Source organism: Juglans regia, chromosome 11 (assembly GCF_001411555.2).
Source record: "Juglans regia cultivar Chandler chromosome 11, Walnut 2.0, whole genome shotgun sequence".
Taxonomy (NCBI): Eukaryota; Viridiplantae; Streptophyta; class Magnoliopsida; order Fagales; family Juglandaceae; genus Juglans; species Juglans regia.
The window spans coordinates 434,993-451,973 of NC_049911.1; the positions used below are offsets into that span (position 1 = coordinate 434,993).

The 16,981-nt window shown below is 35.9% G+C and overlaps 2 protein-coding genes across 3 annotated transcripts; both read right to left on the minus strand.

Moving 5' to 3' along the window:
* Nucleotides 1-3,107: 3,107 nt before the first annotated feature.
* Nucleotides 3,108-6,702, minus strand: LOC109014142 (WUSCHEL-related homeobox 13-like). Its single transcript, XM_018996487.2, has 3 exons — nt 6,252-6,702; nt 3,989-4,516; nt 3,108-3,569 (listed from the first exon to the last, which is right to left on the minus strand). Exons 1-3 carry the CDS (start codon nt 6,544-6,546, stop codon nt 3,490-3,492), a joined length of 903 nt encoding a protein of 300 aa, XP_018852032.1. The 5' UTR covers nt 6,547-6,702; the 3' UTR covers nt 3,108-3,489.
* A 4,715-nt stretch (nt 6,703-11,417) lies between these two features.
* Nucleotides 11,418-16,981, minus strand: LOC109014141. Of its 2 annotated transcripts, none has more exons than XM_018996485.2 (6): nt 16,769-16,981; nt 16,078-16,284; nt 15,509-15,585; nt 13,218-14,933; nt 12,931-13,096; nt 11,418-12,358 (listed from the first exon to the last, which is right to left on the minus strand). In XM_018996485.2, the coding sequence occupies exons 2-6, from the start codon at nt 16,157-16,159 to the stop codon at nt 11,712-11,714; spliced, it is 2,688 nt and encodes an 895-aa protein (XP_018852030.1). In that variant the 5' UTR covers nt 16,160-16,284; nt 16,769-16,981; the 3' UTR covers nt 11,418-11,711. The 2 variants fall into 2 exon arrangements, with proteins under 2 accessions (XP_018852030.1, XP_018852031.1); XM_018996486.2 differs by having other exon boundaries at nt 16,040-16,284.

A 16,981-nucleotide genomic window follows, 5' to 3' on the forward strand; every position in this document is an offset into this window, starting at 1 on the left:
CGACTTTTTCAAATGCTGATAAATTACAATCTCAACATTTTAGATATTGCATTATCGACACTTGTAAATATTGGTAATTGAGCAATTTAAATTTACAATATATCATCTACAAAATTTAAAAATGCACAAAAATAGGCACCCACAAACATAAATAATTTTATTTATTTCAGCTCTTTGTGAAAAAAAAAAACTATTTCTAAACTAATAAAAAGTATTATCGGCCTGTTCCTTTTGTTAGGAAAAAATAAACTATAAAAAAAAGTAAGGCCTAAACAGATGATTCTCCAAGCAATACATAAACTATAAATTTCCTATATACAATATAACTATCTAATTTCCAAAATGTAATACAACTTATAAAATCCTAATGACTACTTTGCTGTTGTATACAACTTATGTAGAATTAAAAGATTGTACCACCCACCACTTGGCCCATCTAATTAGTCCCGTCTTGCTCATGCTATTGAGGGAGTTATTACGATCCAAATGATTCTCTGGCATTAGTCCCATCTTCATCTTTGGCTTCAATATAAGGCTTGCATTTTACACGATTGAGATCTTCATGGAGCCCATCCAACAAAAAAGCAAGAAGCTCCTATGACAAAAACAAGAATTGTCATTTTATCCGAAGATAAATTTATGATAAACCCACAGGCCACAACCCAGAAGTTACAAAAGGGAAAACCAACACCTGTTTTTGACATATTAACTTCACTCACTTGGGAATCATGTTGATTATAGCCACTGAATTGAGGAGCAAATCGAGCTAGCTTTGACTTAAACAATCTTGGAGCCACTGGAGCTGCGCCAGGAGCCCATAACTTCCTTAACAGATCTCCAAATGCTAAAGCAATCTCACCCTAGTGAAGAAATAAATTAATATTAGAAACAGAACATTCGACAAATACTCCGAGCAAAATGAGGAACCTCTCATAGAAATGTACTCGCAGAAAACTCATGTTAATATTAGATGATTAATAGTACTTTAACAGGGAAAGCATATATAGATATACATATATATATATATATATTCCATCGATCTCATTCTGAAGAAAGAGTTTGTTTGTAGGCATTGATTCCATCCGCATGGACATGAAGGTGAAGAAACTAACGGTGACAGGGACAATGGATCCGATAGAGTTAGTAAGCAAGTTGCGCAAATATTGCTTTGCAGATATAATATCCATTGTGCGGCCAAAACAAGTAGTTGAGAAGAAAGGGGAGCCGAGATCATGGAAGGAAGAACCCAAGAAAGAAGAGAAAAAGGGACAACAAGTCAAGAAAGAAGAAATTAAGAAGAAGGAAGAAGAAGAAGAAGAGAAAATTTCAGAGCTTGTGAAAGCGTATAATGCTTATAATCCCTACCGCACCTCACATAATTACTATGTCCAAAGCATGGAAGAAAAGCCCAAGGAACAAGAAGCCAAGAAAAAGGAAAATATCGAGCGGGGTGATCATTTTGAAGAGATTGCCAACAATTACAGGGCTTATTATAATCCCAACCTTACCCAATATTACTATGTCCAAACCGCGGAAGAGAGCAATCCAAATAGCTGTGTTATTTGTTAAATATTTGTCTTTTTTTTTTTATCAAAACTGAGTGACAAATAGCTGTGATCAATGCAATTAACGCAAGTATTAATCTCAAACCGTATATATATGATTAACTCAGAAGAGAAATCATGTATATTATATATATATATAGAGAGAGAGAGAGAGAGAGAGAGAGAGTAAATAAATATGCTTTGGAATTTTGTCTCAACTCTATCTCCCAGATCAGGATTCAGGAATCAGATCCATTTTCCTGAATCCTGATCTATCGTTCCATGTCCATTTTGTTCCATATGAAATTGATGAAAAAAAAATAATCAAGGAATATTTGTGAGTCTCATTCATGATTTGTCTCTCTCATAAGTTAGTTGATCGATGCTTATATATTATGAAGTTTTTGTGGATGTATTAAATTTTGTACCGTATTGGCCTGTACAGTCGGTATTTATTGTATTGGAATAGTGACAGGTATAAGAAAAAAATGTGTTTCGTACCGGATCAAATACCAACCGTACCGGTACGTTTCGGTTAATACCGGCTGGTTTTCGATGTACAGGTTAAAATTATTTTTTTTTAATTAATGTAAAAATTCTGATTTTTTTCATAATTTTTATCCCAATTCTCATAACTGAAGACTATTTTCTTAACTTTTTTAATCCTCTTTTCATGATGAAAATGAGTAATTATTTTTTTAAATAGTTGAATTGAGAACTTAGAAGTTTATTGAATTTTATAAATATGTGTTTTAACTTTTTAAGACTTGCATTGATGTTATTTTAAAATATAATTTATACATATATAATTAATTTATTATATATAGACTATCTCAAAAATAGTACCAATGTCAAAATATTTCATTTCAATATATTAACCAAAACGGGCACCAAAACGATATTCAAAACTTTAGTTTTTCTTGCTCAAATAATCGTGTTGGATTGATAGTCGTGAGTTTATTTTTTCCCCCAAAAAATGAAACATTTCTTTTTCACTTTTTATATAGTTCATTGGTATACAAAGAATATTAAAGACTTAAAAGTTAGGTTTATCTCCGTTCATTTTTCTTTCGCAACACTCTGCCTTTCCCTACATATATATCCCAGCTCTGTATCTTTTCTCTTCTCTTGTTTATTATTTCAGATAAAATGGGGGGGGTGGGGGGCAAGATAGCATGAAGCCAGGTTGGAGTTTGGTGGGGGATATAGAGCATTCACAGGTATACATACATACGAGGCTACATATATAGTAAGTATAAGTACCTAAGTAGTGCGATCTTCTTTTCTTTAATCATCATTCAACAATATTGCTTTAATAGCAATAATCAACTAAAAAAAAAAATAGAGGTCCTGTATCAAATTACACAGAATCGGCTCTCACTGCTATGCCATTTTAAAAACCCCTCACATCAGTACTTTACCATAATTACATCAAAACCAATGCTAGTTAATGCAATGATTATCGCCAACTTTGATTGCGCGTAGCTGCTCCCTCTCAACCCAACACTCATGTCCTATTCTTCATCCATGGGTGCAAAATGTCAAAAAGTGAAATAGGCAAAATTCCAAATCTGTTTCCTTTCAAACAAAGCTAAGCTATCACAGTTGTTCAAGTCTAAAAGCAAGTTTGACATCATCACACTTCTCATGACATATCAAAAAAAGGCTCACCCTGTTAACAAAAGACAAGAAGCAACCCAAGATTATGATCTCAAACTGGTTTATATACACTCCAGCTTAATTCACATCATTCCTGTCATTGAACTATATATGTATGGCCCTCTACTATGTTAGGCATGATAGTCTCAATGGGACTGGATGGGCAAGCTCTGATTGCTGCTTACTAGCTCAACAAACTGCTCAATCTAGGAGGATCTCTCTAGCTTCTAGTGATGATATAACATCTTGAAGAAATATAACAACGCTGGACAAAACAAGTGTCAACCTACATGCCATAGTCTTCTGTTTGCTGATAAAGGGTATAGCTCCCTGGCACTTCCAATTTTCCAGTCAGGTGATCAGTTCCTGCAAAAATTAATCAGGGAGGTGGTAATAACAGTATTGGTGTTGAGAAGTTCCAGTTGAAAAATAAGTAGAGACATATGCTCATACATGAATGTAACAAGATAATTCTTTATTCCTTGCTATGATCTACTTGATAGGAATCAGCTATCCTCTGAAATTCTAGTCAAGCGATCCTTTTAATATGAAAAGGAATTAGAGAATGGCAGCGAAGACCAACAACTCAGCTAGTACCGGCAAATTAGGTTTAAAAGATATGTGATTTACATTTTATCGATAACTGAAAGTACTATATCTACTGAATTACTTGATAAAAATGATAAAGCACTGCTTTACAGTCCTCCTATAACAAGGAAATGCATCAGATCCCAGAAAGATGGTCAGCCAACAGAAAGAAAAACGAAGTTAAAGAACATGCATACTTGCAGTTGGTAGCAAACCATCGTAAAAAGAGACTTGGCCTAAACCTCTAGCAGGTTTTAGACTGCCATCTGACGGGAACATAATCTCTTCTTTACCACTCTGATCTAAGAAATGCAGATCAGAGCTTATCTCCTGGTTCTGGAAGCACAAATCTTCAGCCCTGGGATCTGAGTTCTGTTGGGAGTGAAATTCCTCTGGTTTTGTCTTCTTATCCTTTGGTGAATCAACTTCTGTCTCTACTTCTGATTCAGCATTGTTTGGTGCTACATTTTGTTGTTTTCGTTTTGATCGAGCACGTCTGTTCTGGAACCAATTATAGACATTTGTTTCTGAAATTTGGCCATGCTGTCTCAGTTCAGAGGTTATCTCTTTGATCTTCTGCTTGCTTGGAGTTCCAGTCCCTTGATCAAATATACGCTCCAGAATTTGAAGCTGCACAGGAGTTGGAGTCCACCTCTGTCTGGAAGTAATTTTGTGGCCAGCAGATGTCATTAAAGAATCACAGTATATATTGCCCAGCCTCACTCCTGAGAAAGCAAGGGTGGAAGTTCTGTTTAAGCAAACATGGACTCTTGAAGGATATTGCTAACTAATAGGCAATGAGAAATGTTATTATTCATCCTATATTTTACTTCAATAGATGTGAGGATAACACTTTTAACTGATACATGATGTCAAGATTCCATAATCCCCTTTCAGTCAAAAGACTGGACTGGATATTCATATCTTGCACAAACACACACCAGCTTGAATGCCTAAGAGAAAAGATCATTAGATCAAACGAAGATACTAGACATCAATAACCAGAATAACATGTCATGTCCCTTTAGTAAGATAAAGAAACTGAAACAAACTAGATGAAGAAGTAACTATTGCTCTAAAAGAAAAATGCCAAATTTAATGAAAAATCTTGAAAGAGTGAGGGTCTTAAAGAAAAACAAAAAGTTTCTATAATTATACTATCTTACTTGTCAAGTCCTAATATAAACATCAATATCCAGCATCTAAAACCCGCATGCCCCACAAGTTGGGGAGGCAGAGACAATCGTGAATGTTTCCACTCCATTCATTTCACATGGGTAATGCCTTATTTCAGAGGCATGTCCCCTCTCACACAGGAAAAATGCAGGCAAAAAGACCACAAAATTGAAGATTCTTAATGCAAAGAACACCAATTAGCTACTCAAATTGAGAACCAAAAGGCCAAAAGATGAGAAGAAATTCATTAGGGAATAGTTTTACTATCAATTTAGAGAACATCTAGTCTGATTACAGAACGACTGCTTTCATATTTAATAGCTCTTTCAAGATAAAGCAATAAACACGGGATCCATATGCCTCGAGTCTGGCTGTCCGGGCACAATATTGAAATAACATCTACATTAAATAGATTAGTGAGACATGGTACATCTCCCACTTTAAACGCATTACAATTTCAAGTAAAAATGATCAATCTGGGACTAAATTAATTTATTCCAATTCAGAAAGGTGGCAAAATCTGTAGGATTCCACACAATCCCCTTCAATCCAACTGAGTTGTACCAAAAGCATTTATTAGAATTCCAAAATGATATAGCGAGATATAGAGCTCCAATTTATCAGTTTCTCACCACAATGCCCATAGGAATTTTCCAAAACAACAAAGCCATGGATCAATGGTGAGAGCAAATAGGTATTAAACGAGAACTCAACAAATGGAGAGAAAAAACAGAAACCAACAGAATGATAATAACGAATGAAAAAACCACAAGTCAAAGTAGTAACAATGAGATCCACCAAGGACAATCTCGTCCCAAGTTATTAAAAGAAAAAAGGGAAGAAATTTCAAATGTTTATGGGGACAAAATTTTTGAAATACGCATATTGGATGTGTGCATGTATTAGAGAGAACAATTAACAGAATAAACAAGCCATAAAGAAAATGAGAAAGGTATAGACAAAATTATCATAAATATGAACCATAACAAAACTAAAACCCAAAAAGAAGCAATAAATTCCCCATAAAACCATGAGCGCCCTTGTGAGATCACCATCAACAAAATCATAAAGTACAAAGCATTGAATAAAAAAGCCAAAATCTTCGAACCAAATAGCATCTCTGCATCTCGCGCGTAAGCAGGAGGTGAAGAGTGAGATCGCGAGTTTAATTCTATAAATATGGACTGAAACCTGAGTTGGGCCATGTAAAATGGAAAAACTACAAACAAATGTCATGAAACAAGAAACAAAGCAAAACAGCGTATCAGATAGAGGAGTAGAGACCTGCAAGATCTTGTTGGGCTGTAAGGTTTTTGTGCATCTCAACGAGTTTATCGCAAATGATGGCGTACGCAGCAATCTGCTTGCGGAGAGTGTCCAGCTGCTCATCGGTCATAACCTTCACATACAGTATCCCTCCATTTCCATTCCCATTCGCATTAACTTCAATATTACCAACATTTCCATTCTGCACTTGCTCCTCCCTCTGTTGCTGCTGCTGCTGATGTTGATTATGATGATGGGGCTGGTGATCATGATTTCCTTGCTCCTCCCACTCCATCATGTTAAATTCAGTCATCAAACTCTCTCTCTCTCGCTCGCAGAGAAAAAATGAAGTCAGTGCGGTCTTTGGCAGGGAAGGAATGGAAGATTAACGAGAAAGTAAAGAAAGAGACAAAACGGGGCAGAGACCCAAAAGAGAGAGAAAGAGAGAGGCGTGGAAGAAAAGTGTGCCACAGTTGTTGGGAGGCGCAGTACCCTAATGCGCGTATTTTAGCGTCACCATGTGTCTCGTGCGCATTTTGCGATTTTCTTTGACAATTTTATTACCAGTTTGACGTGTACCAACCGACAGATAATGTACGAGTACGGGGTTTCTATGAATAGAAAAATATGCAGAATGTTTTGTTTCGACTTTGGGCCTTCCATTATTTTTACTTAATTTATTTGATACAATAATACTTTCTTCTCTTTTTTTTTTTTTTTTTTACTTTATTAATTGTTTTACTTGAATATGATACTTTAAATTAAACTTCTTAAAAACATCCTAAATGATCTTCTGTTAATTTTTTTTTATTCCTTAATAAAATTTCACATTGAATGGGTTATTAAAAATTAAAATTTACTATACATTAACTACTATTCACTCTCACACTTCATATTTATAACTTTTTCATAAAATATAGAGTGTAAAGTAATGAATAATGATTTATAATAAGAGTTTTTCTTAAAAATATTGCATTTAATCGCATCAATAAATGTGACATAATTTAAGTAGTTTCACTTATTAATCACATGAACATAAAGTTATATGAGCGATGCCACATTGGCCAAGTATGACTTATATATACCGAGTGAGAAGTAATATTTCTTAAATATTAGCAGACATATTGTAATAGATATATGTGTAAACAATAATTAAGAAAATTATTCAAAGTAATTATTAATTAATCAGAGCATAAAACTCGGATGGTTGTGGAAAATTGGAACAACGAAAACTTGAACATGGCTATTGGCTTGCAATTGCATAGGAAACAAATCAAGGAAAGAGAAAAGTCTTCCCATCGGTCAGATATCGGTGCAGAGTGAGTGCAGACCATCCTGCTACTCTCGTGCACTAACTGTACAGTTTGAGTGACAACACGTGTTACAGCTTTACTATGGGTCAGTTAGGTTCGGTGGGAATGTATGTTCAATCGTCAACATTTCTTTTTTTTGTTTTTCTTGTCAGTGCCAGACCTCTTTCTAACCTGCACTTCTGTCTCTGACACTACCGATGCCGCGTTGCTCTTAGAGAATTACTGCTGCTGCCATTTGGCCCATTTCTATCTGACACTTTCAGCTTTCTGTCAAAATAAAAGGCTCATGTCTTTTCCATCCCCAAATCAGAGTAAGCTTATTCACATCATCTGCAGTTGTGCAAGCATCCAACTGTCACCTATTCATTGGAAACTCTCTGTCTGCTGTCACTTATCCATTGGGACATCAGATTTACAGGTAATCCACCACAGAAATTCCCCAAGACAAGGAAATTCATTGGGAAGTTGGGTGAAATTCAGGTGGTGTGTACACATCAGCATCAGGCCTGCCTACCAATCAGATTGGCCTTACCTTTTTGCTTGCTTTTATGTTTTTTTCCTTTTCTTTTTTCTCACATAGGCTGGAGCCAACAATTAGATCATATTTTTGAGAAATAATAGCATTTTTTTAAAAAAAAAATATTGAATTTATGTGAAAAAAAAAATAATTTTTTAATATTATATCTCACTTTTTTTTAAAATAATTATACAATATTTACACATTTTACGACTGCATAAAATATTATTCTAAATGTAATTATAATAATGTTTAAAACTAATTACTATGATGTTGTGTTTTTTTTTTAACAAGAATCCACATGAAAACTCATGCAAGACATATATGTTTATTCAATATGGATTGATAGGATAGGATAGGATAAGAATGCATCAAGGGCAGATTACAAACATTTTAATTTTGTCTTCATCTTAAAGCTAAAGCTGGCATGTGATGTCTTCCAATGACATGTGTAGCTGCCACATGATCATGATCATGTATGATAATTAAGTCGTAAAAAACCGCATTAAGTGTATTTGGAGCATAATCCATGACTCTTGCGAAACTTGTGTCGACTGATGAATATGGTCTTTGACCTAACAATGTCTAATCTTTCATTTCCAAAACATGATTAAAACAATTTAAATTAATTCTTGCACCACGCTTGCTTCGACACGTGTGCGTGATTAGAATCTAATGAGGCTACAAGGACATGATTAAGCGTATTAAACCAGTTTCTGGAAGTGCTTACAATTACAGGAAGTCGATCCGACATAGCATGTGCACCTCATCTGATCTTTACCTTCACCACCGGGGATGGGGTCAAAAAAATATTGATCAGGCCAACACAACACATTCAATTTCACATTAATTTCATCCCTACATATATATTCTCATATATTACACTCTCTCTCTTTCAACAGATGATCTGCATATATATATATATATATATATATATACACACACTTTGAAGAGTTTTGTATGATAAATACAACTCCATGAAGTCCTTTATATATTGATCAGAGTGATTAGATTACTAACAAATAACAATGTTGGGCTTTTAGGAAAAGGATAAGGATACAGATTTCATTCCATGCAGTATCCTCCCGATTAGAGATATGAGAACACAACTAATTCACTAAAAAATTAAAAAAAAATACCCAAAAGACTATAATTAGGTATTTAATATTTCATATAAGAACAAAACTGTTGTGACTAGTGGCGTAATACCTTTTTTTTTTTCTAGAAGGAGGACGGTACCTCCAAAACTTTATTAAAAATTAACCCGCTTTTGGTGGAGGAATACATAGAAACATCAATACAGAACTAAAAAAAGGACAAATAAATCCATAGACATAAAATAGTGGCGTAATACCTAACTGCAATAGTCAATAGGTATATACAAATTCAAAATACACAATGTCCACACTATTTGAATGAAACAAAAAAAATGTCCAAATAGTTGTAGTATTCTCTTTATTATCCTTGACTAATTTGTTCCGTTTGTTGCATTAGGTCACAATCATGGACCCTTTCACTAATTGTAAAAGGAGAAGACGAGAGTCGAAGCTATTAATCTCGTCCATATGATTTTTTTTTTTTAATTAGTACATGGTGTCCAAAAATAAAGTCTCAACTAATCTTAGAGGTGCACAAGTCCTCAATAAGGAGTTTCTTACAAGTGGACATCGGCTAATTCAATGAAAAATTCTCTCAATCAAATGGTTTCGAAAAATTGTCTACATTCAAGAAGATTTGAACTTTAGACCTAAAAGGATCATACCACCAAAATTAAAAGTTTTTAAGACTTGAGCCAACTCTTAAGAGTTTATCTGACTTCTTATGATCATGTATTTAGCAATATTAGAATAAAGCTATGACTTGATTTATCTTGATGGAGTATCATGTAGACTCTCCCTAACGAGTCACGAGCATGCCTAATCCCTTCCTAATCGATCATATATTTATTCATTATATACACTATTATGATCACGTACTTCAATTGAGAGCTCCAACCGCTAACTTAATTCCCTCGTAATTTTAGTCAACCGTACGTAAAAATTAATGAACAAGATGCACTACAAGAAAACTGTTTATTTGTGATTAATTATTTCTAACGAAATGATTATTTCATATTAAAATAAATCTATTTTTGTCACAAATAATCATTTTTATTATAAATAATTGACCACAAATATCCGTTTTTCTAGTAGTGATAGACTTATAACACGTACGTACTACCTCGATGCATGGTTAGGGTCATTTTTGTTCTGGTTTTAATGGTGTTAAAATATGGTGCTTGAATATTGTGCTCAAATAGACACAATATTAATGCATACATGACTTCAACGTGGGTGAGGGAATATTTATGGAGTAGGAGGGGTCTCCCTGTCTATTGGATTCCAACTTGAACAGAAGAACAATTAGTACTGCAAGATAATTTTGTTTACCTAACGTACGATACCACCCAAGTTTTTATGTCCATATCTGGAGAAAAGTATTGACAGATCTATAGCATTGGTTCAATCAACCTTATTGCCAAGTGTTCGATCGGTCTTTCTTTTTTCCTAATTTCTCGTTACTTCCACAAGATCTCTATAATTAGTGGAAGATCTTCTAAAAGTCTGGTTTGAATATTGTTTGGTCTCACACACTTTCCTTCCTAACTTTTAGCAACAATCTTTGGAAAAATCGTGCTACACAGAAGTCTCACATTCTGCATACCACTTAAAAAACATATGATATTACTTTTTTATCTTCATATTTTATTAAATATGAGGATAAAATCATATATTTTTAAGTGGTGTATAGAAATATGGGGGGCTTATGTTTAGAATTTTTCGTCTTTAGAAATAACTTTTCTACAATTCTATTCTTAGTGGGGAAAATGTTACATAACTCGATCGTAATTTGATTATAACTCGATCGTAATCAAAATGGGAGTGGCTAGTTTGGCAGTTATATAAGGAAACCTGGATATGATATCCAACCAACCCTTTTATAGAAATTCAAAAAAAAAATTAAAACTTTATTGCTCCTTTTTTTTGGCGTCAGGCCCAAAGCTATTTTGGGGGTATTTTCCTAAGGCCATTGGGATTTATCCAATACATAAGTTGGGCCCAACTGCCTAACCCGAGTACCCCCAAGCTTAACTGGATTGTTTGAGTTAACATCTTCTATAATTTTCTAACAAAAGCTTATCCAAGATCAAGCTCAAGTTGCTCATGAACAGCGTGTTACAAGAAAATAATAATAATAACAACTTTATCAACAGCATGAGATGCCTAAGAGTGGCTGCTGATCAAGTCATCAAGCAAACAACTTGATTTTTTTACTATTTATTGAACTGTTAGGACTGAGAATATTGACACCCACTTTCTAAACAATACCAAGAATAAACATATCCCACAAATTATCGAATTCTCCAATAAAAAATAAATCAAAATTTCCCCCCTTTTTTGGTGAACAACAACCTAATAATACATGCACAAGTCGTGTACATTACCTATAGCATTGACTCAACTCAATTCTACACGATGAACACGGACAGAGAACATATATACAGGCACATGCAACATGGTGTAACCTTTTGGGTACATCAATGTAAGCATGTATATACTAAAATTCCAAATATACACTGCCGACCATAATTATCAAAACCAAAGAAGTCTAAAACTCGCGTCCTCTTAATTGCATTTCCTTCACAATTTCCTCAACCAAATCTCCAATTATCAGACACTCCATATCTTTTCCCATGACATTGACCTCTTCATCTGTAAATACAGACCAATGGGTTGATCCCAGATCCCGGGCCACCATAGTATCAAGTGAGCAGTGGGATTTGTCAGTAGGAGGGTGTAAGTGTATACGGATAATCTCCCACACACAATCCAATAACCTCCTTTCACATAAAGTGGGCAGCATAGAGGAATGAATCATTTTTCTTTTGAATTTCAACATGGTCGAAAGTGGTCCAAGAAGAGTTGAAAGTGTCTCATTTAACAAATCAAATAGCATCTTGTGATCTACTTTCTCATTGTGATTCTTTATCGTGCTTCCATCCTCCTTGGCCAAATTTATGTATGCTTCTTCCACTTCTTCAAAGATGGAGTTGCTGATAGGCTTTGCAATTGTGCCCCATCTAACTAAAGATTTATCAGATGATCCATCATACAAGCCAGAAGAAACGAGCAGATCTCTTATGTAAGCTTCTGTTGGGTCAGCCAGCTCAACCGTTTCAGACTCATTGGACTCCTGTTCGATTGTTGTGTCCTCAGGCCCATGAGACTTGAGTTGATTTAGTTGCTTCCGCAGCTCTGTAAAATCGAAACATAGGAAATAGCGTGAGATAATTATTTCACATGTTGCTATAATGCCAGAAAAAAACACATGGATCTCTTCTAGGTTTGCTGAGGTCATTCAAATTCAGTCACAAACTTGTACTAAAATTAAGAACAAAATTGATATATTTTATTGAGCAATGCTACTCATCATCCTAACTTCCATCATCCTCCTATCATCCTATTATGTGTCATTAGATAATTAGAAATTAGTTATTATATTTCACTTATAAACCTATCATTTAATGCCACATCATGGGATGATGGAAGGATGATAGAAGTTAGGATGATGAATAGATTTTTTCTATTTTATTTCTGCAGACTCTAGTCCTTTGTAGCATATAGCAAACAGAAGTTCATCTGTATATTTGCAAGCAGGTGCAGAAGCCATAAGAGACATTTGCCTGTGTCCTTGACTCAATCAAAGTCAACAATGAAATGAGCCATAGAAAGCAGCACAAGTTTACAACACTCCATAAACAGGCATCACCATTTCGCACATATGCAGAATTTTATATGTCAACGCTGGAAATCAATTGTTTCCATACCATTCAGATTGGAGCTGATCTCTTTAAAAACTTGTGGCATGTCATCATCCACTGGAGTTACATCCGGTGTTGACAATGGGCTGATATGGTCTGCTGGCCTCCAGAAATCTTCTTGAGCACTGCTGCACACAGATGCAGGGCTAGGAGGCACCTCAGTGGAGTTATCCTAAAACCACACCATAAAAGTTTCGTTAACTTGAGAACAAGAAGAAATGGTAAACAATTGAGCCCATACCATACTTAAATTCATGAAAAAACATATAAATGAAGAGATAGTATATTCTTACATGCCTCTCGCCATAGTTCAGAAGCACTGTTGGTCCACTCATGATATCTCCCATAAGAGTGTTTTCACTGCTACGTGATTCCACCATTGTTTGGATCCTTTTGCCAAACATCCTTGTTCTAAAAGCGAAACTGTATCTGAAATTGGAAACTTTTTCTTTAAAATTGAACTTTTCTTTCCTCTGGTTTTTAACATCCACTGTAACATTGTCAATGGCTTCATGCTTTCTCCAAATGTGGGCACCAGTCAAAATGTGACGATCTTCCAGAAGAAGCTTCCCAAATGATGTTCCTGAGACTGGGGCTGACAAGGACCGCATGAGATTTCTAGGGGACAACTCTCTCTGGAGCACTCCATCATCTGACCCATGCCTGAAAGATCGCGTTTGCATTTCTCGTTCATCCTTCACAATTTCCAGGCAGCTCATCTCATTTTCGGCCGTCAGTGTATCTCTAGCTTTTTTTAGTTTGACCTTCTCATTTTCTAACACTGATGATGAAGAGGTTGCAATGGGGACGTCAAGCTGTGTTTCTTTCTTGAGAACATTCCTTCGTCTCTCTGACAAGAATTTCCTGGTATCTCTGCTGATGAAATCTGGGGAACCTGGTCCATTGAACTGAATTTCACTTCTATATGATCTTGCTGATTCTGACCTACGCAAATTACTTCCAAGATCCTTAGTCACACTATCTCGGACTTGTTTTGCTATATGCCTAGCAATCTGTTTTGGATCTGATGGCTTTTCGCTGAAAGGGGTCTCAATTCCACTGCCTCTGCCCGTACTACCCCTCTTAAGAGTGTGCCCTTGCAGTTCACATTTCAACCGCTCCTTTACCTCCTCAAGAAAATCTTCTATGCTACCTCGCTCTGCTAAAGTGCCCGAGGGACTTGTCCAAGATTCTTCATTGTTATAAATCATATCTGGACCGGGCTTCAATATCACTATTTTTGTGGGAGCAGAAGATTTCTCCAGTTTCTGACTAGAACTCATCAGGTAGGGCTGCTCAAAGTTTCTCCTTATGGTCCTACTTCTCAAAGGAAGAGATTCTTTTTGCTCAGACGGGAAAAATTCCATGTTATCTCCAGGTTGCTCTAAATTGCCTCTTTCAGATGACCTTGCCATTAATGTATGATTCTCAGGTTCTCTGGGCCTCTCACTTGCTGTTCTCCCAGAAGTTGCATAAAGTGCCATCTTTTCCTTGTTGAGGTCCTCTTGAGCAAGCAATTGTCCAGGGATGCTGTCAAGTTCAATAACCCTTGAACATTCCTTAAACCTGGCTGCTTGCCATGCTTCAAATTCTTTCTTGAACTTCTGTAGTTCCTCCTCTTGAGGATGTTCTCGCCGCCTAGGTTTTTCTAACTTTTGCTCACTGCTCCATCTATCAGCACTTCTATCTTTACTACGGTAAGATGGGTTGAATTCCATCAGCATGGACGAATTTGAGTCCCAAGAGACATCAGCAACTGAGCTCTTTCCATTCCTTTCCTTCTTAGATAACTTTGTTCCCATGTTTTCATTCTTTTTGACTATTGGTTGAACTGCATAATTTGTAGCTGACGGCAACGTGTCCACTCCCATCAGCCGCGCAACAATGCTTGGGGCATTTTGTCTGGTGTTTGATTGTTTGGTTACTTCCTCATTTATCAACTTCTTCATTGAAGCCTCAATTGGGTAGCAATTCTTTTCAGACCAGTCTTCTTCAACTTGATGAGAGAACTGATAGATAATAGCAAAAGTACATTTTTGCAACAGGTTACTACAAGATATATGTGAAGCAATCATTTTGGAACAGTAGGTAATATTTAAAAACTGTTTCTTAGAAAAGCAGGTCATAATTAAAAACTTATTCAAGGAAACTAACCGACCTATATCGGTAGAACATAGCTAAGTTAAATAGGACTCGACAATAAATGATGATGGTTGATTATAGAAAATATCTTGTGAGGTTTGCCTCTCATAGATTTATAGAAGTAAACCCTTTCAAAATTGGATAAAAAAGTTCACCAGATTTTCACTGAAATGAGAATAAAATAGCAAAATACTTTTGGAAAGCCAACACAAAGCACCCAAAGAAATAATGAGAACGCTTTCATGCTCACTCCAATACCCAAGAAGATTCATGCCCATCAGAAATTCCATAATAGTTGCTCCCAAATCCCAACAATTCCACTCAAGAACTATAACTGCACACTAGTGAAGACCACAAACTTGCTACCCCAAGAGTGCAGTCTCCACCCATTATAACCACCTTGTCACATTAAAGCTATAGCAAGGCATGCAATGAAAGTTACCGGTACATCTCCTACAGCACAATAGCTCTGAGGAGTTTCTAATCGCAGCTCCAGACTATTCTGAGGAGCTTCAAGGCCTGCAAAGTAATTAGAATAACAACATTGCCTTAGTAAGCTGGGTAAGAGAGTATGATCAGTAAGAAACAATGCAAGTACTATTTCATTCACTCTTCTGGAGGGGCAATTTTCTTATTTTTTAATGTTGGTTTGATGTGGAGATAAACCATCCATCACGACTTTGCTTCCAGACCTCTAGTGAAAACCTATAGACGAAATGTTCCAAGATTTTGTTGATATAAATCAGCCAAGTTTGTTTCCTCATAAATGCATGGCACACCCGAGAAATCAATACCCTGAACTTACTGATATAAACATTGTTCATCAAATCGCCACATTGAAACCATTGGCAATAAAAGCCATCGAGATGTTTATATTTAAACTGTAGATTCTAAAACGAAAACATAGACAACGATTTAAGTGCATGAGCCTGTAAAAGAAAAGCGTTCAAGGAGCCTTTCCTAGTATACGTACTCTTCTGCCGACGCATAGAAGGGGGCAAAGATACTTACCCCCAACATGTCTCTTCTGCGTACGAACTTTCCTGGCCATGTTCCCCTGATTGAAGTCGAAGAAGTGCAAGAAGCCTCCCATGCAGCCAGCGAGCTATAAAAAGGCTGTCATCAACTCATCCCCTTGCTACCGAGTCACCACTTCCATGTATGTATCACCCCATTAGAAGCAAAAGGAAGTATTTTTTGCAATCTTCACCCTATAGTCTGCAAATTGCACAAATCACCCAGGTATCTTTCAAATTGCATTTGGATATTGGATATATATATTTATATCAAGTTCAAATTGGTCAATTATACACATATTGACACACACACAGAGACACGGGTGTGATTTTGAAGTGGTGACCGGATTGGAGCCCAATTCACGACTCACGAGTGAATTTAAAAAATAAGAGCAAGAATTCTATGAGCTGAGTTCATAGAGTTTTCATACGAAAAACACAAATCATAAGAGGCAAATTTTGAATCTTGGAAACTGTAAAGCAAATTTGAATCTTGGAAAGTATAAAACGTCCAGTCAACTAGGCCTACTATGATCGATTGAATTCGTTTAAGACTATTTCAGACTGTTGAAATTGTTGGGAAAAAAACAAAACCAATGTACAAAGCTATAAGGATTTTTTTTTCGCATTTTCACACAATTCCGTTAACCGATTTCATACACTTTTTTATCAAGGAGCAAACGTACCGTTGAGAGAAGTATGAGCACAGAAAAGGCATCGCATCAGCAACAAAATTTGTAAGATTCGGAAACGAAGAAGGTTGCGAGGAGCCTCGGTAAATGGATTCGAGCGCAACAAAATAGTTGATAGAAATCAGTGAATCCAGTGATTGAGAGAGAGAGAGAGAGAGAGAGAGAGAGAGGGAATTCAAAGGTAGAATTTGTACAGTTTTTGAGCCC

Bases quoted from the DNA above. Each gene is read 5' to 3' on its own strand.
- LOC109014142 (XM_018996487.2), bottom strand. From the start codon at position 6,546: ATGACTGAATTTAACATGATGGAGTGGGAGGAGCAAGGAAATCATGAT. The intron at 4,517-6,251 runs GTCTCTACTCCT...TTGCTTTCTCAG, and splicing joins AGCCCAACAAGATCTTGCAG to GAGTGAGGCTGGGCAATATA. The intron at 3,570-3,988 runs GTATGCATGTTC...TAATTTTTGCAG, and splicing joins TGGTTTGCTACCAACTGCAA to GAACTGATCACCTGACTGGA.
- LOC109014141 (XM_018996485.2), bottom strand. From the start codon at position 16,159: ATGGGAGGCTTCTTGCACTTCTTCGACTTCAATCAGGGGAACATGGCC. The intron at 15,586-16,077 runs GTAAGTATCTTT...ATTACTTTGCAG, and splicing joins GCAGAAGAGACATGTTGGGG to GCCTTGAAGCTCCTCAGAAT. The intron at 12,359-12,930 runs GTATGGAAACAA...TCGATTTTACAG, and splicing joins GATCAGCTCCAATCTGAATG to AGCTGCGGAAGCAACTAAAT.